This window comes from Ctenopharyngodon idella, chromosome 3 (genome assembly GCF_019924925.1).
Source record: "Ctenopharyngodon idella isolate HZGC_01 chromosome 3, HZGC01, whole genome shotgun sequence".
Lineage (NCBI taxonomy): Eukaryota > Metazoa > Chordata > Actinopteri > Cypriniformes > Xenocyprididae > Ctenopharyngodon > Ctenopharyngodon idella.
The window spans coordinates 20,955,961-20,981,732 of NC_067222.1; the positions used below are offsets into that span (position 1 = coordinate 20,955,961).

The following is a 25,772-nucleotide window of genomic DNA, read 5'->3' on the forward strand; positions in this document are numbered from 1 at the left end:
AGTGTAAGGGGATAAAATATACAGTTTGTTCATTATAAAAGCCATTTCGTCTATGGAATGTCCCCATAAAACATGGAAACCAGTGTGTATTTATGCTATAATGCGTCAAAAATTGTGTTTTACTATCGACGATTCTGTTATCTCTCCTTCCCTTCAGGTTAAGTGTCTGGGTGTCACTTTATCTTTTGAGACACATGTACTATTAAACGGTCAACATTATTATCATTTGCGAAATATTAAAAGTTTTCGACCATCTCTTTCTGCTAATAGTACTGCTGTTCCTGTGCATGCATTAGTCACTTCTCGTTTTGGTTATTGTAATTCTCTTCTCAATGGTGTTTCACAGAAACTTCTGTACAAACTTCAAATGGTCCAGAATGCAGCATCCCGGATCATTACACGAACACCGCTGATTGAACTACAGAATATCGCGAGCATCCTCTCCTCGTTTATGGACTGGGAGCTTTTGAAACATCGGCGCCACTATAATTCGGTCGGTCACAGAATTCGACACAATACCAGAATCCGACCCAGACCAATTATTTTTCATGCTAATAAATCAGACTGAAACTTGTCATAGAGAGAGAGGGAGAGAACGAATTATCTTAAGACATATAAGGAGAGAGTGGGTGGGGGCGCGAGCGAGCTAGAGCGTGTATTTCCTGGCGAGTGTAGTCAAAAGTAAAGAGCGCAAACACAGACAAAACGCTACATGCTTTGAGAAAAGAAAAAAAGAACAAAACGAATTGACGGACACATGCAGGAGCAGCATGGGGAGATCACACATGTCTGTCAGGTAAGACACTTCACTGCTAACTCGAGCTGTGCTGGAGATTCGGTCCGTTTTTTGCTGGTTTGATTATGTATGCTGATCGTAAATTACTTAAGTCTCTTTGTGAGATCAGGCCCTATTGATCAAATGGGTTGTTGCTTTCATGTTTCACCTAGTTCGCCCTGCCTCGACATGATTTCCTAGGTAGACAGATGGCAGATATGAAAATTAAATGATGGCACATGCAAGAGCACAAAAACAGTTAAATAAGTATTTATATATAGTATTTGCTATAATATAACTGAAGGAATAAAAAAAAAGTTATTTGGCTAATGTATCATAGATCACTATTCAGGTTTCACACTGTATATTTGTAAACCTTTGTATTATGTTCTAAGTTAGATATTTACAACAAATATGTTTGGGCACAGGCTACTGCGCACAACATGTTTTAAAGTCTGCAAAAAGCAGAGGTTGCAATAGCCTCTTTTTCTCTTTTGTGATGTATATGCTAGTGAAACGGCTTCTTGTACAAAAAGCAGATATAGGATGGGACTTAATTTTGTCTATATGAAATTGATTGGATGGTTGGATCATTGTCATTTGCTATTGCTGTGATGTCATGTGAGTGACAGTTTGTCCCGCCCTCGCACCAGTAAACACGTCATCTGAGAAGAGATGTCGCTGCAAGAGGGAGGGGAAGTTATTTTGTTTAAAGATTATGAGGGCAAAAAAGATGTGCACTACGGAGCCCCGCACATGACATGCAGGAAAAAAATAGTAGGCAAAATCGCGCGCACACTTTATTAAGCCGTTCCCTCGATTTATAAATCGTGCGCAAAACTTAATAACTCGTTCCCTCGAATTGCTAAATCGTGTGCACGCTTTAGTAAATCTAGGGAACGACCTAGTAAAGTGTGCGCATGATTTACTTTTTTTCCTGTGTGTTATGGCTCCGTAGTGCACAGATGAGTCATTAACCCTTTGACGCTTACGATCACACCGGTGTGATTAGAACTTTCAATGCATCACGTGATCAACTGTTAAATTCAAATGTGCTTTTCGCGCTGAGCCAGAGACAGACACACTCAGCGCTTGTCATATGTCACAAATATGCAGTGTTTTCAACCACATAATGTTTATTTTAGGTTTCAGACATAAATTCTAACAAAAACAAGTCAAGTCAAGTCACCTTTATTTATATAGCACTTTTTACAATGCAGATTGTGTCAAAGCAGCTTTACAGTGAAAACTGGCAAATAATTTTGGCTGCACAGCAGCTCTAGAAGAAAATGGTGTCATTATCCAGCTTAAGTAAATTCAGTATTGATTCATTCCTTTGTAAAAATCAATAGTTATTAATTTAGTTAATTTATCTATATATCAGCCCAGCTCAGTTCAGTTCGCATTCAACGGTGTCAATGCAGGCAGATCAAAAACAATTTTGAATATCAAGTGTCCCCAACTAAGCAAGCCAAAGGAAGCAAGCAAGGAACCCAAACCCCAAGAGGTGACAAAATGGAAAAAAAAAACCTTGGGAGAAACAAGGCTCAGTCGGGGGGCCAGTTCTCCTCTGGCCAACAACGAGCAGTGCACAATTATGAATCAATCAGCATTACAGGTCATAAGTCCGATTGGGATCGCAACAGTCAAAATATTTAATCCAGTTCCATCTGGTTGAAGATCGGATTCTTCACGCCAGTATGGAAATGATTTCTTGGGGATCTATGCGCAGGTCCTCCATCTGATCTGGATACAGCCCGGATCCGACTGACTACGGTAAACCTCGGGATAAACAGAGAGACTAATATTAGCGTAGATGCCATTCTTCTTCTGATGAAATGAGTACATTGGGTGTTATATGTTGGAAGTGTTCCCGGTTTCGGCTGACCTTTATGCAGCCTAACAATCCTTTAACGGATGTGAAAATATAAAGTGATAATGTGTTGTGTATGCCAGGTTAAAGAGATGCGTTTTTAGTCTAGATTTAAACTGACAGAGTGTGTCTGCTTCCTGAACAATGCTAGGAAGATTGTTCCAGAGTTTACGTGCCCAATAAGAGAAGGATCGACCACCTGCGGTTGATTTGGATATTCTAGGTATTATCAACTGGCCTGAATTCTGAGATCGCAATAGACGTGAAGGACTATGATGCGTTAAGAGCTCGCACAGGCACTGGGGAGCTAAACCAAATTTAGTGCTTTGTAAGTAATTAGCAAGATTTAAAAATTTATATAATGTTTAATAAGGAGCCAATGCAGTGTTGACAGAACTGGGCTAATATGGTCATACTTCCTGGTTCTAGTAAGAACTCTAGCTGCTGCATTTTGGACCAGCTGTAGTTTGTTTATCAAGCGAGCAGGGCAACCACCCAGTAGAGCGTTACAGTAATCTAGCCTTGAGGTCATGGACGCATGCACTAACTGTTCTGCATGTTGCATTGAGTGCATATGTCGTAGTTTAGATTTTTAAGATGGATTTTAAGATGTGGTTTTACAAAAGCTAGAGATGAGGCTTTCAAATGAGAGATTGGTATCAAAGAGCACACCCAGGTTCCTAACTGATGACAAAGCCTTAACAGAGCAGCCATCAAGTGTTAGACAGTATTCTAGGTTATTACGTGAAGAAGTTTTTGGTCCAAAAATTAGAATCTCTGTTTTTTCTGAATTTAGTAGTAGGAAATTACTAGTCATCCAATTTTTTATATCAGCTATGCATTCCGTTAATTTTGTGAATTGGTAAGTTTCGTCAGGGCACGAAGAAATATAGAGCTGAGTATCATCAGCGTAACAGTGAAAACTAACGCCATGCTTCCTAATGATAGCTCCTAAGCGTAGCATGTACAAAGTGAAAAGCAACGGTCCTAGTACTGAGCCTTGTGGTACTCCACATTGAACTTGATCGTGATCGGTGTGACATCTCTTCATTTACTGATACAAACTGATAACGGTCAGGTAAGTATGATTTGAACCACGCCAATGCAATTCCACTAATGCCAACATAATTTTCGAGTCTATTTAAAAGAATATTGTGATCAATAGTGTCAAAAGCAACACTAAGATCCAGTAACACTAATAGAGAGATACAACCACGATCTGATGATAAGAGCAAATCATCTGTAACTCTAATGAGAGCAGTCTCAGTACTATGGTATGGTCTAAATCCTGACTGGAAATCCTCACAGATACCATTTCTTTCAAAACAATACATGTAGAGTTTGTAGAATTCACATTGATGTCTATAGAAGCGTCAATAATAATTAATTTCCATTATAATTAGACAACGTGTTTTATTAATATCAGATACACATTGTGTAAGTAACTGTAAAGTTTACTTCTCTCAGTTCGCCAACCACTTACTTTCATGCACTTCAATAGAAGCGGATGAATTCACTTGTTGTAAATCCAACAGATCCGATTCTCTGAACTGCAGCGCAAACTAACATCGCGGCACCCATCGCGCATATAGCTCAACTAACGAGATCATTATAAAGGTGTTTAAACAACAGAACACATCCACTTACACATATTTGACAATCAGAATATTACATATTTCATGTTATAGTTAACAAGTGTGTGAATATTTTGAATAAAAAGGAAAAATTAAATAAAAGTCATACAGTGCTATTGTGGCCGCGGTGTGTCACATGACAAGCAATGACGTGTCGCCATGGTAACAACAAAGTGATGTGTTGTAAATAACGATTGCCTTGAAAAAGTCACGCTGGGGGGTCAACCAAGAATATTTTAATACTGCAATATTCCATAAAAAATAAGAATTGTCCATTTTGATTTCATGGTGACTTTAATAACTATATTGGCAAACTTACTATATAACTTACTATATAGGCAAAAAAAGGAGAGACATACTCCTATACATCTATCTGTATAGCATTCTATCTATTTTATAGTGTATTCAAAGTATATAATCAATGTCTTTACAACTTTTAAAAAACCTTTTTTAAACTTTCAGAGAAGTTCTTGTCAGGCCAGGTTTTATTTAAATTTTTATTTGTATTCTATAATATTATCCAGTTTATCTTACTGCTCAAATGTTCTATATAATCTGTCCCATGGTAAAAAATGAAGTTGCAGCTAAGAAGAAAAGGGAGGATGCATCTAGAAGTTACAGGTTTAACAACTCCTCAATGCCAAAATAACTCCTAATAAATCACAGAGCAGCAAAAACCCCTCCAACTGAAATGCAGACAAATTGAGATAAACAGAAACATGCAGGTGTAACCTAACCATCAGTTCCTATCGAACAAGGAACTGAATAAACTAAAAGGCTCAACCAAGTATGTTGGAGGCACACGTACACACAAGGAATTGTTTTGGTGAGAGCTACGAGTACACAGAGACAACAACAGTACACAGATAGTAAAATAAAATAAAAAAGAATAAAGATATATGAATACATACATTTATACTACAGGCATATACACACATTTATACTACAAGGCTGTTGAATGCTCAAATTTGATTGGTTGACCAACAGAGCACTGAGCACCAGAACAACCAGGCACAAGAAAAGTTTCTTCCCCCTACTGTAAATGGGGCCTGAGTGTAAACAGACCAAAATGGAGACTTTTGAAAACGATGGCACGTTCTCTCTGCGTATCCTTGACGACCGTGTAAACAATAACATGGAGACTGAACTGCAATTTTTGCTGGCTTTTTTGTTGTCATTTTTAGGAGCCACTGTGCAGTTAAACTCAGCATTTTTTTAATACTGCAGCTACCTACATGCACAAGAGGCAACTGTTTACACTTGCCCAGTGTGCATGAAGGGTCACGTGACAACGATAACGTGGTTGCCCACGTTCTCTCTGCGTAAATAAAACCCCGTTTTAAAACAAAACTGCACTAGTGTAAATGGGGCCTTAGGTGCTTGCCAGTCGGCATATTCTAACATTACACTCTGACACATCATATTTCTTGGCTGCGTAAAGAGAGTTGTTTGATGACTCCGCTGCGTTTATCAATCTTGGGGGGCACACTCGTTTTACAAGTATTTGGCGCTCCATGTTGTTGCGGGTGTATTATTGACACGTAAAAAGACCCTGAATATAAGTCGACCCCATTTTTTTCAGATGTGTTTCCAAGAAGAAGAAAAAACACTCTCTTGTATCTTGTACTGGTGATCCACTGATAAATAGTCTCTGGGAAAAAAAAAAGATTATATAAGAAAATCAACAAAAGGACAAACTAACAAAAACAGTAAAACAACTGGAGAGGTCCACACTGTGGCAGGCAGAACACAAACTTGTGAATATGAAAGCATATAATAGCAACCGCATCTGTCTGCAAACTTAATTTGATAGACACAGAGAGTTTGCACTATAAAGAGCACTGTGCAGTGGGGGTGGTGTGTTGCAAGGTTGTAGGGTTTATAAGAGTGAAACTATGTGCAAACTTTTTATTTTATTGCTGCATACTTTAATGTTGACGACCTTACACAAAGTTACAAAATGTGTTAGACTCAGTCAGCATTTCATAATGCAAGTATACTTTGCATTTTCATAGTTTTCTCTTTCAGGTTGACCATTCTCATGCTGGAGTAACGGTTTGAAGAGTTTCCTGCAAGTTAGTTAAAGTTACCGTAAACTGTTTGGTCAGAATTTCTTTCCATTCAAGCAAATTAGTGTTGTCAAAAGCACCGGTACTTCGGCACCAAGTCGGTACTGAAATTTTGAAAATGTGACGATACCAGCATTTCTGTAGTACCGGTAGTACCGAGAATCCGGGTATATTCGGTACCCACTGATAGGGCTGTGCCAGTATTTACTTGAATATGACACGAGTGAAGCACAAAGCTTTGTTTACAAAAGAAATAATAGGTTAGCAATTAAATGTGACATCGCAGCCATGGAAACATTTTGGTTCATGCCGAATGAGAGAGGTAGGTGAGTCCATACATTTAAGCTTTGTATTCTGTTTTGTGAATCACGATCTGGTCACCCGATAAGCAGAGAATTTAACAATTTTCCATTAGTTATTCTACTGAACATGGAATCTCTGTTTCTTTTCCCAATTCTTCACTCACACAGGGGATTATAACGTTTCTTCCTTTGGTTCGCTTTTTCGCTAACCCTAACCCTATTATAGGCTATTCGCATTCTTTACTGTGGTAAAGTAGAAAAAAACACCGTAGGATAGAAACCTTTTTGCTTGCACGTCAGTTTCTATTTAACACAGTTTGTGCTTGTTATTAGACTTGATAAGGCGCATCAAGTTTATTTGTATAGCGCTTTTCACACACGCCGGTGATTTTTACTTTCGCTTTCCCTGGCAGCACAAAATCAAATATAGCCTGAATGTGTGAAGATAAAACTCGCTCTTCAGACCTTTTACAACAAGTGTCAGTTCCTTGTAACATCAGGAGATAACAGATATTATTAAAGCGAAATGGTCTCTTTCCTGCTCGTGTCCCACATCCCTCTCAAAGAGCAGAGCGGTAGGCTACATGACGCATCTTTGTGTAGAAATAAAAAACGAATGTTTTTAAATAATATATAACTTTCTTATTATTTAGGTTACCATTATTTACCGATATTTATTTAATAGTTTTACAGGCTGTAGTGTGTTGTTTCTTTGAAGGAATAACTAAAATAAACACGCACGTCTGTTACAAAATGGATGTTTGAGCATTTGTTTATTTTTTTTATATTTCAAAATTTATTTAATTGAGGTATATATACACACACAAACATACACACACGCTCCAAATATTTATATGTATGATTACCATATTTAATATGTTTTTCAAAATAGGCTATATAAAATAGTAAAATAGTTCCAACAGATTTTGCTGTGGTACCGAAATTGGTACCAAGAACCGTAAAATTTTTATGGTATTGGTACCGACTACTGGAATTTTGGTACCGTGACAACACTAAAGCAAATTATTGCATGACAAACAAAAGGGGAATATACAATTGTGATTGGCAATATCTAGTTTACTTTGCCCCAAACAAAACTTTCTAGGTTTAGCAAAGCTATTAAATAATTCTTCCTCAAAAGGATTTATTGTGTTCTATAGGCTGCAACAACAATTTAATAAACGCCGAAATAATCGACAACTAATTTGATTATCGGTTGGTCGACAGTTTTGACAGATGATTGTGCTGTTTAATGTCTTTGACACGTGTTTCCTCGGCGCATAAATTACATTTTATGGTTATTTATCTGGTGCTCGAAGTTGGCCGGTACACAGTACCGGATCTGTACCTGATTGCCTAATCCTAACACCACCCCACACCTAATTCTAAATTTACCTAGGCCTATAATGGTGATAATCTGGTGGGGGTCAGAATTTGGCACAACACCGGCACTTCTCACATGTTGCTACTCTGACCGCTCACACTGCCACCCCACCCGGAATGGGATTTCAACCGAGTGGGACCCCCATAAGCTGCTTTTTTACCGAAATTACCCGGAACAATTTGTCCCTGGAACTTTTTTCCCAGGAATTTTTTCCCCCCAAGACCTCTAGCTGTCTGCGTTTCCATCGCGGTCTAAAGTATGGCGAAGATTAATCCGGTGACATAGGACTGTGCACGACTTTCCATTCCCCGCTGGATTTGATCCTATGCGTAAGCTTAATAAAGCCTGAACCTCGTCTTCGGTCCATCGGTCATATTTTTTAAACTTTGTTGATTCGAATAGCAAACAACTCTTACTGCACGCACCGCAGCAGACTTGTTGTTGGACACTGTTGTTGGAATAGCCCATTAATGTCATTTAATTACTATGCTCTGAAAAGTGAATCTTCATGCGTCATACAAGCCTCATAACTTTTTTTTATTATCATTTTTAATTGAATCGTTTTAATTTCTGCTTTAAAATAAGCAATCAGTTGTTTAGAATGTTTTGTATGTATTTAACCCTTTTTTGCTTATAATGTACAGCATAGCCTACATAGATACATTCACTAGATTACCTTTTAAACTAATAAGAAGACATGTACAAGAAGACATCCAGGTGTTCTAAAACAATCTAAAACTTGAACTTGAAAAGTATCGCTTAAATAATTGGTCAACTCTACTTAAATGAAAGTATTTGAACTCAAATGCAAAACAACGAAAGCGGAATAATGCGGTTTCTAGAACATTCCGTTATTTTGAGTTCTCGTGGTCAGGAAACACCTGCTTGAAGCAAATAGCTCTGAATATGATTGCACAGTTTTTTTGGGGCTATTTGGTTTGTGCTATATTTCTTCTCAATGGTGAAACTCCCCATCTCTTTTTGTTGGCATGCCAGTAAAGTGAATATAATTCATACCCATAATAAATCAGAGGCTCAGATATGATCACCTGATGTGAGCTTATTAGAGTCACGTTTGTCATTTTGTCATCTTTCACGTTTCTGTTATCTGTATCATTGGCTGTGCATGTGCAGGAAAGGGTGTGTTTGGGGATTTCCTTTGTGTAGTGACATAGCAAAAATACGGTGTGAATAGAGCTATTTAAAATGAAGTACTTTGGAAACCGTGTTTGAGTGGCAATAAGGGGGATGTTTTATACAGAATTAATAAACAGCAGGTGCCCTCTGTGTGCATGTTTATTTAGAGCAATAAAGGATTTAGTTCCGTTTACTAAAGTGAGCATCACTATCACTGTCAGTAGCACGTTTACCCACCACGCAAAGCACCCAAGGGGGATCCCTCTTAACTACTTTATCTCTGTGTCTGATTCAAAGCGGGCAGAATGATAGATTTAACAAGCTGTAACTGGTGAAAATATCCATCAATCTTACCCTTCCAGTCAAATATCAATTACAGGTTTAACTTGTGCTGACAAAGGACCATGGTATAATAAACGGTATAACCTATGGCTAGCTGTGCACGACATCACGGCAGAAAGACTACACTAGCATGTTTATTTGTTTTTCTCGGTCGTCCATGAGTTCCGTCACATGTGTGACGCTGGCAAATAGAAGCACAGAAGCGCCTTCCTACATGCTTTCAAACATGCTGAAACGAAAGAGAGTAATTCAAATATCCATGCAGTCCAGATATGTGTCCACTTTTGGGCTTTTCTGACGACAAGACAGAGCAAAACACGCTGCTAGCCATTGTTTGTTTACGCTCACTGCACTTTTTGTCAGTCGATAGCCCGCCTTCTTGATGACAGCACACACGTGGTTAAAGACGGCACGTGATGAATGGTCGAGTAGCAAACGTGTAGTCTGACATGTTTCGCATCCACAATACTACAAGATTTTAGGAGTCAAAATCGTATAATCTGACACAGTGACTATCGTAACTGACAAAAATATTGTGTAGTCTGAACCCATAGGAGCGTAAGAGACTGTATCGCTTAAACAATTGGTCAACTCTACTTAAATGAAAGTATTTGAACTCAAATGCAAAACAACGAAAGCGGAATAATGCGGTTTCTAGAACATTCCGTTATTTTGAGTTCTTGTGGTCAGGAAACACCTGCTTGAAGCAAATAGCTCTGAATATGATTGCACAGTTTTTTTGGGCTATTTGGTTTGTGCTATATTTCTTCTCAATGGTGAAACTCCCCATCTCTTTTTGTTGGCATGCCAGTAAAGTGAATATAATTCATACCCATAACAAATCAGAGGCTCAGATATGATCACCTGATGTGAGCTTATTAGAGTCATGTTTGTCATTTTGTCATCTTTCACGTTTCTGTTACCTGACGGGAGAGACGAAATTGTTGAATAAAGTCGCTATTTTTATTTTGTTTTTGCGCACAAAAAGTATTCTCGTCGCTTCATAACATTAAGTATGAACCACTGTAGTCACGTTGACTGTTTTAACAATGTCTTTAGTACCTTTCTGGACCTTGAATGTGGTAATTATATTGCTTTCTGAGGGGGATAAAAAAAACTCTCGGATTTCATCAAAAATATCTTGTGTTCCGAAGATGAAGGTTTTACAGGTTTGGAACGACATGAAGGTAAGTAATTGCAGTTTTTTTCAACTGCTCACACACACTTTCAAAGCTTTGCCTCTTTTTTTCAAAACTTTACACACAAATCCAAGAATTGCACACACAAAATGCCTTACATCTCTTGCAAAATGAAGCACTGCATTCAAAGTATCACAAACACATCTCAAAAGCAAACATTTGTCTTAGATTGCAAACACCTTTGTGATAATATTCTGTTTTTGGATATATCATATACACACAGTTATTCAAAACCTAAAGCTCTTCTTTCATGAGCTCCTGTGTACATTTCTGTACAAGATTGAAAGTAATTGGCAGAGAGATGTTGAAAAAATTCACAGTAAACACGGAAGCAAGATTGAAACCAAACTATTTATTTTTTTACTGTAAGCATTTGTGGTTGTGAATACAGTATTACACAGAACAAAAGAAAAGAAATACATCAACCATGTGTAGTTAGACAGAAACAATGGTTGTGTTTGAAAAAGGAAATCAAGACACTTCCTGTTAGATTTGTGTGTGTTATATAGAGAATTGTGTGTTGTGAAAAAAAGTGTTTTATGAAATTGAAAACTGAGTCGAAGGCCGAGAATTAGTGTATGGTTTCACAGATTTGGTGTGTGGTTCTAGTGTTTGAGTGTCAGGTTTCAGAAATTGTGTGACAAGTAAGGATTTTGTGTGTAAGCAGTTGAAATAAAAACTGTAATGACAGAAATTTAATTTTTAGGTGAACTAACACTTTAAAATGGTTTAATGCACAGCTAGCTGTGGATTATCCCTTACATATATACTTCCTAACGTCCTATCACAGAATACCATAGCATTAAAGGATAAGTTCAATTTAAAATGCAAGTTACCCTATGATTTACTCACCCTCAAGCCATCCTAGGTGCATATGACTTTCTTCTTTCAGATGAATACAATCGGAGTTATATTAATAATCACCTACTTTATAATGTCAGTGCATGAAAACCCCGTTTGAAACCCAAGAAAGTACATCCATCCTTCATAAATGTACACCACACTGCTCCGGGGGGGTTAATAAAGGCCTTCTGAAGTGAACTAATGCTTTAAGGCAAGTATTGCATATCTAAATGTAGTTTTGGATCGGGACTGTCAACTGACAGAAAGTGCCGTGAGCGTAAAACAAAGTGGTGATGATGCTGCCCCTAAAAACCACCATCAGTGTTTTCAATGAAGTGAATTATCTGTGTGTGTGTGTGGGTGTGACAGAGAAACTGTAATCCTCTTTCTCTGTTGAGCACTACGGTACAGCAAAGGAGGTTGCGGGTGTTCTCTCCGTGTGTGTGTGTGTGTGTGTGTGTGTGTGTTCCCAAACCAAGAGAAGAGAGCTTTTGTACAGGCTGAGAAAAAAGTTGACATTTGAGAATTAGAAAGGGTGGGAGCCAGAAAAAAAAGGAGTCATTGTGCCCCTGGCACGGGTGCCCTCTGAAGAAACACACACACACTTACTTACACATTGTGAAACAAGAAAGTGAGAACAGAGGGTGATAGTAAACCTTATAATTTATTTTGTTCTATAAACAAATACTAAAGAGGGGTCTTGCAGGATGCCCTTTTTAAATGTCACTCAAAAATGAAATTTCAGTCATTCTATCATTCCCTTTCATTTAGTTGCAAAACTGTATGATGTTGTTTTTTTTAGGTGTAACACACAAGGAAAATCTTATTTGCATCACCATTCAAATTACAAACTGGCAAGATGAAGAACCAAGATTTACATCTTTGATGGCAACGCCATGGTTCTTGCATATTTTTTTTTTTTTGAGCTTGACTGATGTGTTCATACTCACTATACATTTATACATAAATTTCATTTATTTTAAATTTTATTATAAAATTAATTGTATGTTTGTTTGTTTACTACTATATATATATATATTTCAATCATTTTTAGCATGGTAATGGATATGACAATGTTAATGTATTTGGGCTTGGCGGAATAGATCTGCTACGCTGCTGCTGCTGTAGATTATTGCTGTTGTTATAGATTATTTCTGCTGCTGATAATGCTGCTGCAGAGCAAGTACAGGAACTTGCTACTGTCAATACATATGACGATATGCTGCTGTGAGTAAGACATAGTGCTGCTGCACAAATAGCATATATCAATAACCCATAGCAGATCTATACAGGTGGAGCTGGGGAAGGTGGAGGGTTTTAGAGGAACTGTGCATGCTGCAAACTGCTATAGTGAATGTAACCAGCCATTTAAATGTGTGAGCAACAAGCTCATTGGCTGCAGATCATGTGACATGGACCAATAAGCTTGTGACAAGTAATTAACCCTCTACTGCAAACATGTTGATGGCACATGAAAAAAAAATATATTCCACATCATTTTTTGGTTCATTTGGGAACATTCTATTGATAAAATAAATTTTGGACCCCCCACGCCAAAATATTTTTTCGTGCAACGATGGTACAGAATCATAGAGAAAATTATCATCAAAATCAAAAAAATTTTAAAAAAATGTCAAGAAATCATTAAGTAAAAAGGGAAAAACACTTGAAAGTCACTGATATATTGAATTTGATACATGCATAGGTCTGTATCATGTAGTGTGTCATGCCATATAATGTACTTCATGTAATAAGATTTCACTCCATACGAAACTTCAAAAAGCACTTCTTCTCTGCTGTGAAATAGTGGTGTATGTTACAATTTTTGCACATCACTTTGTGTGTTCCTGAACACCCAGGAACCCGTTATCGCACAACGTTGCCCTGAGGCAACGAAAAGAAAAACTGAATTTCTGAACATGCAAAATAAAAAAAACTTAATAAAACCTGACAAAAGGCTTCTCTACACCTTCATACACACACATATTTTTTATGTACAGTTCATGTCATTTTAAATAAGATTACTAAAGCAAATAATCTTGCCTTCTACTCACACCATGTGCTCCTGTGACTATGTGTCAAAACAGGACGTCCCACCTTTAAATGGTGCTTGATAGTGACTCCAACACCTTACTGGACTGTTCTTTGGTACTTTCTCGACCTTTCTAATTGGTTGTAATCATTAATTTACTAAACATAATTTATAAATTTACTAAACATAGGGCTTAAGAAAACTTTTTGTTGCCTGAGGGTAACACTGTGCTGTAGAGGGTTAATGCTGTTATTATAAACAGCTTGCGTTAAGGACCCATCAGCCTGTGCCATCTAGAGTTTTATGACTGAACTATGTAACTTTTCACAAAACTTTTTTAAAGAATTAAAACTTAAAAAAAAAAAACTTTAGAAGTATTTCTCTAAAAATAGTAGTCTTCAAAAAGTTTTAATGTGCACTAAAAAATACATTAATGATTTCTTTAAAAGATCATTGAATTGTCAGCACTGCTCTGATAAGAATAAGTGTTGGTCATGAAGTCTGTAGGTTCAGTTGGGACAACCATAAGCTGCAGTTACTGTCATTGTATGAAAAGAGCTGCATGAATATTCTACAAATATCTCCTTTCTGTGTTCGGTGGAACAAGCAAGAACAAGCATGTAATCTGCCCCATTACTTCATCTGATAAAAAGGCTTTGTAATAATAGCTTTGGAATATTTAAGCTCAAATATATGTACTGAGCCACACCTTAACCAGCACCATTGTATAGCCTCACCTGTTTTACATCGAGTAATGGCCAAGAAAGACAAGGCCTTTAGTTTTAATATCAAGGCTAAGCAGAGTCTGAAACCATAACAAGCTCAGGCAAGCACAAACTATGTCTGTACTTGCGGGTCTTCCTGTGAATGTAACTTTGTGATTTTTATTTTTTTTATTTTTTAGATCCAGTACATTGATGCTCTCATGAAATATGTAAACCTCCCAGTAAAATCACTGTCTTATGGTTTCAAGATACAGAAAATAAGACCAGACTGGTTTTAATACTTGATAACGTGAGGTAAACTGTCCTTTTTTCTTAAGTTGTGCTCTTGACAAATAGAAATGACATGGTTTAACCCAGTGGTTCCCAAACTAGGGGATGTAGCAAAGCTAAGGGATAATGTACAGTCAGCAGATTATTATACAAAATAAACCTCTTCAGTGTGATACAAGAACAAGAACCTACTGTGAAATTATCCTGCTTATCATGTGGCTACTTGCCGCATAAGTAAATAACTGAACAAAAAAAATTTAAATTGACATTTTATTACCTCAAGATGACTCACAGTACCCGGTTAAACGGTCTGTTATTACAGACATCCTACCTCTTCCGGAAGTTCTGGGAGTTTCCCACATATAAGCTGTGTCCAAATTCAGAGGCTGCATCCTTTGAAGGCCACGACGCTCAGATTGAGCATTGTTAAATGGGATGGTCTAGCCTACAGAGGATTGTTCAATGTAAATGATCAATGTAAATATAATGACAAAATAAACAAACAACAAAACAAAAGTAAAGCGGCAGCCGTTCACAGACAACTGCCGCATATAACCATAATAATACAACATAATCTTTTGTCTTCCACTGTCGTCACTCCTCCTTTTATCCTTCTGGAGCTCCTCCGTGGGACTCGAACCCGGTGTTGCGCTCAGGTAACGCTCAGTAGCACTTGCTCCACTGGCCTCGCTCCGTTCCCACGGCTCTCGCCCCCGCCCTGCTTGCCACAGTAAGACATGTCAACATTTGAACCACTTTAAAGATTTTGTTTGTTTTTTACATTTGTGCTATTAGATATTTGACTAAGTTGAAACCTAATACTTACATTTAAAAGTGTAATCCAGCAATTTCTCCAAAAAAATCCTGTCATCACCAGCACGCAATGAATTCTGGGGTAAGCTAGACCGCGAAAGGATCCATCTGTTGCATCCTTTATTGCCCAGGAAACAAAGGACGAATTTCAGGTGCTTCTCAATAGTCAAATTGATGCTTCCTCATTTCCTCGCTCCTCTGCCCTCCATCCTGTGACCCAAAACCGATCAAAGTTAGCCATCTTGAAGGAAATCTCAATTCTCTAATTGCACCACGAGGAGGAGAGGAATGAGGAGTGAGGAAGCTTCCAGAGGAGTCATGAGCGAGGATGAACAGGTGTATCCTATGCAGAAATCTTTCTTGTTGGTGACGCACGTATAAATTCTCCTTCACCAACACATCTGTCACAATCATTTTAATTAATTCTTTACCAGTTGAAATAAACCATACATCTCACATATTTCAACAGGGCATCTTGCTTTATTATTATTAATTTCTTAAATAACTTAAATAAGGGAGTGGAGCTGAGACATGAGGAAAGGAAACAAGTAATAATAGAGTAATAATAATATATGTAGAGTCATGTGAAAAAGTTAGGACACCATTTTGAATTCCGTGGTTTTCTGTATCAGGGCATAATAAAAAATCATCTGGTCCTTGGCAGGTCTTAACATGTTACTGAGGCCTGTAGAGTCTGAGGTGTAGTTCTTGGGTTGTTCGATCTGCAATTTCTCTGAGCATTACACAGTCTGATCTTGGGGTGAATTTGCTGGGACATCCACTCATGGGAAGATTGGTGTCTGTTTTGAATGTTTTCACACATTTTACACATTGTCACACATTGACCTTTGTACCATATAAAACCATGTTTGAACTGATGTTTGATTATAGTTACTGTTTGTCCTGTTCAATATTAACTCTGGGAGCTGAAAATAAAACTGGTGATAAGAGAAAAACTGAGCTCATAAGTCAGGTGAATTATTCACTCAGCCTCTTAGCCAAAAAAGACTTGTGTCAGAGGATCTGTGTTCATGTTAATTTCATGTTAAGTGTTCAATGTGTGTTTTTTGTCCCCTTTTTTGTTTCCTTCTTTGAAAGTAACAGTTGCATCAGTAAAACCACTTCCTTGATTTTTCTCATCTCCACCCAAGTCCATTCGTCTTTAGGTTTTTGTTTGGAGTGGGAACATTTGAAATCTTAACAATTTCCTCCAAATCTGCTTATTTTCCACAGCGTTCTTGTACGATAAGCAAAAATCATGTTTATAGACACCATTAACGTTTCGTATATGCAAATATTGCACTAAGAACACTGGATCGACTCATTGCTCACCTTGTGTTGACCAGGACTATTTGCATTAATTTATGCTTTATTATTGTTATTATTATTAGGCCTAATAGTAGGCATCATCTGCATTTTTTACAGAAGCTTGCAGGTAAAGGAAAGCTTTAACTGTAGCCTATATTCTGACTAGTTTATTTGTTAATATATATATATAAAACTAAATACGACCTCACGTTTTATACGTTTGCAGCCTCTGAAACTTCCGTCCGTCATAAAAATTAATTCAGATGGTTCGATTTTCTGCATTTTTCGCATCCGTAGCAAATATTTTGAGGGGTGTTTTTGACAATTGAGAGCCACCAAATGACGGATATGAAAAAACGAATACGACAGTTTCGGACTCAGTCAGGGTGCAAGGACCTTAAACTTTTGAGGCTTGCGCAGCTTCTCGAGGAGAAATCAAACAAATGAGCGCCGTTTTCTAAAGTCTATGAGCGCAGCACACACACAAATAAACTAAATTGCAGAGGTGTAAAGAGTACCTGAAAACCATACTTGAGTAAAAGTACTGATACCTTACATCGAAAATGACTCCACTACAAGTTACAAATAACCAATTCCAATATGACTTGAGTAAAAGTCTTAAAATATCTGATTTTAACAATACTTAAGTATTTTACTCATGCTGAATGTAGGCTCAGAGATGCACTAGTCCCCAACACCTGAGAGACATGCCAGTGAAAATAAGAAACAATTGATTTGTAAGATGAGAAATCAAGTTTATTTTCTAAAATAAAAAAAAAATTGAACACCTCAATATTGCAATAAATCAAGGTTGACACAACAACCTTTTAAGCGTCTACAAACTCTAAAGTCTCAGTTAAGCTCAAGTGCATAAAAAGGCCATAAGTAAACCAATATCCTTCAAAACGGTCTTGTCAATATAGCGGATAAATAAAACAATGTTAAGTAAAATTAAATAGTCAAAGTCTACTGTATGTGCTGGTTTCAGCCTCATCACCAGGTGCAGTCATTTCCTCATCTAATAAATCAAACACCTGCGATCAGCAACTACCTGCTAATGCACTCGCATTCACATAAAAAGTAGCCTTGTTGACAAGTTTTGGGGGAGTAAAGGCAAAGTGCACAAGATATAGTACCTTCAATGCCCTTAGATGGCAACATCGCTTCTTTATATCAGAAACAAACTGCTGCAGAAAAAGTTAGCTGCCATGAAAAATGTAATTTGTAATTGCATTACTCATCACAAATGTAGTGGAGTAAAATGTACATTTACTTGCTCAAAAATGTAGTCAAGTAGAGAGTAAAAGTTGCCAATATCTTTGATACTCAGTACAACTACAAAGTAGCCAAAAAGATACTTAAGTACAGTAACTAATTACATTTACTCAAATACTTTACACCTCTGCTAAATTGACATACTGCAGTTAAATTTCAAAATGTGGTGTTTTTATATGTCTAACATTTGAATACAGTTCAGCAACATACATCACACGACCTGACGACCAAGAGAGCTGACAATTGACCATCACTTAATTTACCAACACCTCGCGATTGAAAATGTGACACTGATATGACAGTTCAACAAACAAGTTAATAATATTAAGTCACTTACATTTTAGACGAAATAATGACTGTTTTGGTCTATTTTAGCAGCGAAAATAGATCCGATGAATCCAAACAAAGATCACAACATAGCGCATCACACAGCAACACTCAATCGTGTTTTGATGATTCAGTGTTTTGAACAAATTGTTTGAGTCAAAGATTCAATGACCCATTCACAAACATCTGTCTCATTCTTGATGAATCGGCCGTTTGAACGAATCGTGAATGAACGACTCAATGACTCGCTTAATAAAACCGCTTATCACCTGCATTTGAGCTCACTATCGACAAACCAATCAAATTTGTTCAAAACTTTTTTTTTTTAAATCAGTCCAAACACATTTTAATTTTATTCAGGAGTTATGTATATACAAAACTATAACTTTTTAAGAGACGAATGAAGATAAATAGTTAAAGGGTTACTTCACCCAAATATGAAAATAATGTCATTTATTACTCACCCTCATGTGGTTCTACACCTGTAAGACCTTCGTTCATCTTCGGAACACAAATTAAGATATTTTTGATGAAATCCGATGGCTCAGTGAGGCCTGCATAGCCAGCAATGTTACTGTACCTCTCAAGATCCATAAAGGTACTAAAAACATATTTGAAACAGTTCATGTGACTACAGTGGTTCTATCTTAATATTGGAAAGCGATAAGAATACTTTTTGTGTGGCAAAAAAACAAAATAACGAATTTTCAACAATATCTATACGGGCCGATTTCAAAAACACTGCTTCATGAAGCTTCTGAGCTTCATGAATCTTTTGCTTCGAATTAGTTATTCGGATCTCCTATCAAACGGCTAAACTGCTGAAATCACGTGACTTTGGCGCTCCAATTCACTGCTGCTATTGAATTACCAGTTACTTTGAACTGAGCCAGACAATTTTGAGTGACACGCATATGCTTGGAATATCTGCATGAACACGAACAGTATTTTCAGCTACATTTTTGAAATTGCATGTTAGTGGCTGAGTTTGTTTTTGTCAAACTAACAGAATTTTTTCTGTGTTTTAGGATAAGAATACGGAGGCATAAGGTCTTCCTGTTGTGCTTACTGGGGATTTGTGTCATTTCCTTCCTTCATTACTGCAAACCCCTACACAATACTTCCCTGCTACAGGAGCTCTCATCTTCCTCCACCCATCTAAAGACTCTGAGGATGTTCAGCAGGATCTTCTGGAGTTTTACAGCTTCTGACTTTCCTTCCCAGCAAGACTTGCACAAAGACAGCTACCTGAAGGAAGAGGTGATGAGGGTGAAAGAAGTTTTAATCTGAGGTCTTCTACCTGACCTGACAAACTATTGGGTTTTGAGGCGGGTTCAGTTATTTAAAACATTGGGGGTTATTTTATATTACAAGGCTTAAGCATGCATGTTTGAGCTGTTTTAACTGAAAGCAACTTGCATTCACTTATCTTAAAATGTCAGTGCCATTGTTTTGTCTCAAGATGCACACCAGAAATGTTCTAAGGTGTGTTTATAAACTACTTAATTGTCCTAATTAAAGACCTAATCCTGGCTTAATTTAAGACCCGCCTGAATGTCTTAGCTTTTAAGAATGTCGCTTGACCATAAATATATTAAACTGTATTTATAATAATCTTCTTTTCCTCCAAACAGGCTTCATCTTTTTTGATTCTGCCAGATCCTCCAGATGGGAAACTTCATGAACGTACCTTTGTACTCCATGATGATTCCACACCCTTTTTCGTCCACACCAAATCCGGAGCCTTGTGCTTCCGCGAGGGGACTGATATGGCCACCTCTACATCTCACCGCAGGTTACTGCAACATCACAAGAAGAAAAACAGCTCCAAAGACGACACAATCAATGCAGGCAAGAAGGTGGTTCAGTGTCCCTGTCGGCAGGGTTGGCACGGCCCTCACTGTGGCATACCTACAATTGTGTATCATTCCAATCTCCCGTCCAAGTCAAAAGTAACACCCAGAAAAGTTCCACGTCGAGTCATCAATGCCATCAACATCAACCACGAGTTTGACCTACTACACGCTCGATTTCATGAACTTGCAGATGTTGTGGACATGTTTATGGTTTGCGAATCCAACTTTACCGCGTACGGTGAATCGAGACCCCTTTATTTCCGGCATCTGATCCTAAACGGAACGTTTGACTACATTAAGCACAAGATTTTGTACATCTTCCTGGACCACTTTCCAGATGGCGGGCATGCGGATGGCTGGATCGCGGATGATTACCTGCGCACATATTTGACTAAAAATGGAATGCCGAGGGTTCAGGGTCTCAAAGCGGACGATGTTTTTATCATCGATGATGCGGATGAAATTCCTGCTCGAGATGGAATCCTTTTCCTCAAACTCTACGACGGCTGGACGGAACCGGTCGGGATACACATGCGCAAATCACTCTATGGATTTTATTGGAGGCAGTTTGGAACGTTAAACATCTTATCTGCTTGCACGGCAGATATGCTCTTTAAGGTTTACAAGGGAGATGGGATTCTTCTTCGGCGCCGTACCTATTATTCCTTGTCGGGATTCCGGGAATACGAGAAGTCCACGGGACGCATTCTAATACCGTGGGCCATCGGAAGCCCCATACACTATGCTGGATGGCACTGCTCTTGGTGTTTCAAACCAGAAGGGATTTATTACAAGCTCATATCAGCCCAGAATGGAGACTTCCCACGTTGGGGCGATTACAGGGAGAAACGGGATATAAGTTATATTAAAGAGTTAATACGGACAGGGGGTTGGTTTGATGGGTCTTTGCCAAACTACCCACCCACAGACCCCAAAGAGCATATGTATGCTCCCAAATACATCCTGGATAACTATAATAAATATCGCTATTTGCTGGAGAACCCTTATGCCAAAGAGAGACGTTAAGAGAAACGGGTCTGTTTCAAGTGGGCATATACTAAGTTAACCTGATGGTTTCTGTATCCATAATGGAGATCTACAGAGAGCGCTAGTCATATTGAGACTGCCGTATAAATTGCCTCAGTGCATTAGTTGCATTGATTCTCAAGATAAGTCATCACTATTCTCTCCCTTTTTTACAGTAAAAATATCATCCTTTAAAATCAGCATAAAGTCAAAATGGACAATTCTTACTTTTTATGGAATACTGCTGTATTTATCCATTCACATCATTTTTTTTTAATTCATGTGCTCTTACTCTTTAATCAAAATAACTTCCCCTCCCTCTTGCAGCAACATCTCTTCTCTGATGATATGTTTCCTGGCGTGAGGGCGGGGCAACCTGCCACTCACATGAGATTGACCAATAGCAAACCACAACCATCAAGTCAATTTCCCATGGACAAGATCAAGTCCCGCCCTACATTTTTTCTTATTCGAGAACCTGTTTCAGTCGGATATACGTCACAATAGGGAAGAAAAGACTATTACAACTTCCATTTCACGCCGACTTTAAACAAGATAAATAATATAAAAACAATAATAATATAAAAAATAAATAATATGTTAAGGCTTGTTTTCAGAGAATATCTTAATTTATTTCTTTTTTTTCTTACCTCGACAAATTTCTTAACAAATTTCTTATTTTATGGTTTGACAGATTTATGCATAAAACATTTAAAAACTTACTTCAAGATATATTGAGGGAAAAAGTGTTCTTACAAAGAGTTGCAAAGTAAAATGGTCTTGTTTATGCAAGATGATAAAAAAAAAACTCTTAATGAGTATTGTATATATTAAAATGATTTTCACACTTTAAACGACAATAATATTGCAGCCGTAATGCCACTTTTATGTCCACTGAACTATAATGGCCCATCACAGTCTGTTAGATCTTGCTGATGGCTTGAGTTTCAAGGCTTTCACAGGGTCTATCATGCTCTGTTTGCTTGGATATACAGATATGTTAAGCGTTTTGAATGTGCTTTGAAACCGGAACTCCAGTCAGGAACTGAATTTGCTTTGTCAGCGTAGTTAGCAGCAAATGGAAAGAAATTATGTGATAACAAACATTAGTAGCCAAAGACAAATATGAGAAGTTTTAGAAAGCAAGGCATTGAAAAGGTCGTTCAAACCTTAAGGTTCAAAATCAAGTGAATTCAGTTATTAGTTCATGCATTCCCTGACTTTGCTCTTGTTTGAGATACAGGCATTCTTTCACAAAGTTAACTTTCACTTTGCCAGTTAAAATGATATTGTATTAGACAAATCAATTAAAGTGCACTGCTTAATTTAAATGAAGCTATTTTTTTTTTAAGTGTTAACTTTTAATACTGGCCTCATCTATAATGTTTCCTCTGTGCCTTATTATTCTGAGTAGCATATGTGCCATTTTAACTGCTGTTAACATCCTTCTGTGAATTAATAGAAAAAAAAATATACAAACTAACTGGCCAGATTTTGTCTGAAATGTCTGAAAGTCACATAATAGACCCTTTTTACCTTTTTGGGGTTCTCAGAAGTGGAAGTCGTCATAGTTGGGACGCGGCTGTTTGTAAATTTAATGTGTCTGCCTGGCTTCAGTTCAAAACAGCAAAACGGGTGCTTGATATTGCAAACTGGTATTACTTACCATTTTATTTTAATGTATTATCTTCATTATAATCACGCTGGTTTGAAGCGCAAACAATTTTACAGTTTATTGCACTTTGATTATTGGCTTCTTCTCCTTATTTCCCTATCCAACTTATTGCTGACTAGCCTACTGCGTTTTGAATTATGGGTGGTACAATGGGAAATTCCATTCAAAAAGACTGAAATGAATCATTTTAAATCATAAGATTGCCTTACAAATAAAGCGGATAATTATCCGTAGCCTAAATTTGACTGAATGAGCTGTCAATTTTACTTTTATGTTTTATTTTCAGACATCATGAGAATAACGTAACGCTTTTATTTTTATTTTAACGTGACATGTTATAACAAGAATTCTTTTCCTCATGATTATTTTTTCCCCTTTGCATTCCGCTGTAATAGTATGAAAAAGGACAACATATACTGCACATTTGTGGTCTGTTCTCCCGATTTAATTTAGGATATATCTTATTAATAATTCACTGGAATACACAAATAATCTCTTGTTTTCTCCTCAAATCCTCACGTCTATTTCCAGGTTTGTTTTCACAGATAAATACAATTTATTACTTTGAAATAGTATCACGCATATATATATATCTTTTTTTTTTTGGATTGCAGCTAATAAATCGGAAGTCTCGCACATTCACAGAAAACACCTTACTTCCGCGTTGAAAAATAAGGTGGATAGCGCTGTAAATGTATATTATTTTTTTAACAAAATGAATATATGAAAACTTTTCTAGATTTGCAATGTTGATAACTGAAAATTATCAATATTAACCTCTTTTTTATTGAATTTTTGTATTCAAAATATAGACCTAACCCTATTGTTGCACTAAATCTGCCTGGCTGTGGTATTAGTAGCATCAGCACTCTTGCTCATGTGATTGCTTTTATCTCAGGTAGAAATATTGCCAAGTTGACGAGGTTTAGAAATAATACTGAATTGTCAGTGGCTCTAGTCACTCAGGTGGGTGGTTTCCTATGGGACCAGAGGGCAATGGTGCGTCTGTTTCCCCTAGACCTCACAGGGGCAGAGAGCCGAAATCAAATCCGAACTGCTTTGTCTTTTTCCTACACAGCAGAGATGCAACCTCGTTTAACCTGCTCAAATGCTGGTTATGGGACTTTTGCCAATATACACAAAGAGCGCAAGTTTGTTATATTTGAATACATTGTTAAATCTCCTAACAAGACCAGCCTGCTTAAGAGGAACAGATTACATTTCTTCAATCTCTATTGTTTATTTACAGATACTTGTGTTCATACAACAATAGCCAAACATGCATTAGTGTGGAAAGAGAAGTTACGCTTCAAAACCCCATTGTCTTGTGATCACATACTTGTTGAACTTCCCTTATATGATGTTCCTTTTACACAATATAATGTCATCTGATTTGTAGTCGAGTGATAGTGACCCTTGAGAGAAAATCAAGTAATTGTTGTTTACATGAGAAATGTTGTCGTAGGGCCAACATTTTGAATGACTGTACTTCCTGTAGAGAAATTAGAAACCATAATCTGTACAATCAGTAGGTCAAATGATTGTTTGTCCTGTCTACATGTACAGCAGTTTTGTGAATCAAATGATAACACTGGATCTACTGTCATTGTTTCTTCATCATTTAATGATTGCTGTGCAATTACTGATATTTCAGATCGTATTTAATGAAACAAGAATGTATTTTTCATGTGTGTTGCACAGGAATTTTGGAAACACTGTGGATAATTTTACTTAATAATGTTGATTGCTCTTATATGAAAAATTTAAATTTATGGTTGCTTTTACAAATGATTCATGTAGGAGGTGATTTGTTTGTATGAAATATGTATTTGAGAAAAAATAAAATCTTCTTTCTAAGTCATGTTTTTTTCTTTGTGACCAATATGATTTAGTAGCAGGCTTGGGAGGGTTACTTTAAAAATGTATTCTGTTACAGTTACAAATAACTTTATAAAAAAAAAGTAATGTAATCCGAGTACCACAATATGAAAGTAATATAATCTGATTACTTTTGGGGGGGGGGGGGAATCAACTTTACTATAAATAAATTGCATTTTTAAATTTAATTTTAATTATTTCTTCTCAATTTCTGCAAGTTTTTAAATGTTATACGTTCCATACTTTTGAATGGGTCTCAACAATAAAATATTTTACACATCTGATAAATTATCTATTGCAATATTATTATCGTTGTTGTTTAGAGCTTAAAAATATAAAAGTGACATCAGATCGTAACCAAACTGAACAAGCTCGGATAACACATTTCTGTTCATGTTTGTTCTGCTTTAATTTTAATGTTTAGCATTTTGGTTACTTTTAAAACCAAGAAATCATGTCTCAGTTCCACAACACTTGACTTGACATTTGATATTCAACAGTGTTTTGATCTGCCTGCATTGACACTATTCTTTAAGAGCTGCTGTGCAGCCAAATAATGTACCAGTTATCAATGTAAAGCTGCTTTGACACAATCTACATTGTAAAAAGCGCTATATAAATAAAGGTGACTTGACTTGACAACATGGAAATACACAGCCCTGAATATATATATATATATATATATATATATATATATATATAATGTAAAGGGCTATTCAGACATCTAGTAGCTACAGTATGGTGTTACAGATTATTTTTTAGTCCTTTGATAAAGAAAGTGTTTTCGTAGCTGGAAGGTGGAGTTTGCACTGTACAACCATGTTGTTTGCATTTTCTTCTTTGAAAACAAAATAGCAGCGAAATTGAACTGAATGCGAAAGCGAACTGAAAGCGTTTTTCCCTGTGGGGAGCATCGTTTCAACTAGCAGCAGTGATTCAGTCTGCGTCTAAAGAGATTGTAGACGGGTGTTATTTGCGCATGCACCAGTGGCTCACGTGAGTTATAACTGGCAACAGAACCAGGAAATA

At 37.1% G+C, this 25,772-nt stretch overlaps 1 protein-coding gene across 3 annotated transcripts; it reads left to right on the forward strand.

Moving 5' to 3' along the window:
* Nucleotides 1-334: 334 nt before the first annotated feature.
* On the forward strand, nt 335-24,722 carry mgat3a (beta-1,4-mannosyl-glycoprotein 4-beta-N-acetylglucosaminyltransferase a). 3 transcript variants are annotated; one of them, XM_051887553.1, is made up of 3 exons: nt 335-796; nt 19,337-19,568; nt 19,943-24,722. In XM_051887553.1, the coding sequence occupies exons 1-3, from the start codon at nt 771-773 to the stop codon at nt 21,188-21,190; spliced, it is 1,506 nt and encodes a 501-aa protein (XP_051743513.1). In that variant the 5' UTR covers nt 335-770; the 3' UTR covers nt 21,191-24,722. The 3 variants fall into 3 exon arrangements, with proteins under 3 accessions (XP_051743513.1, XP_051743514.1, XP_051743515.1); XM_051887554.1 differs by lacking the exon at nt 335-796 and adding an exon at nt 10,525-10,703; XM_051887555.1 differs by lacking the exon at nt 335-796 and adding an exon at nt 12,612-14,609.
* The last annotated feature ends 1,050 nt before the right edge of the window (nt 24,723-25,772 follow it).

Coding starts and splice junctions, on each gene's coding strand:
- mgat3a (XM_051887553.1), top strand. CDS start 771: ATGGGGAGATCACACATGTCTGTCAG. Junction 797..19,336: donor AGATCACACATGTCTGTCAG/GTAAGACACTTC, acceptor TCTGTGTTTTAG/GATAAGAATACGGAGGCATA. Junction 19,569..19,942: donor ACAGCTACCTGAAGGAAGAG/GTGATGAGGGTG, acceptor TCCTCCAAACAG/GCTTCATCTTTTTTGATTCT.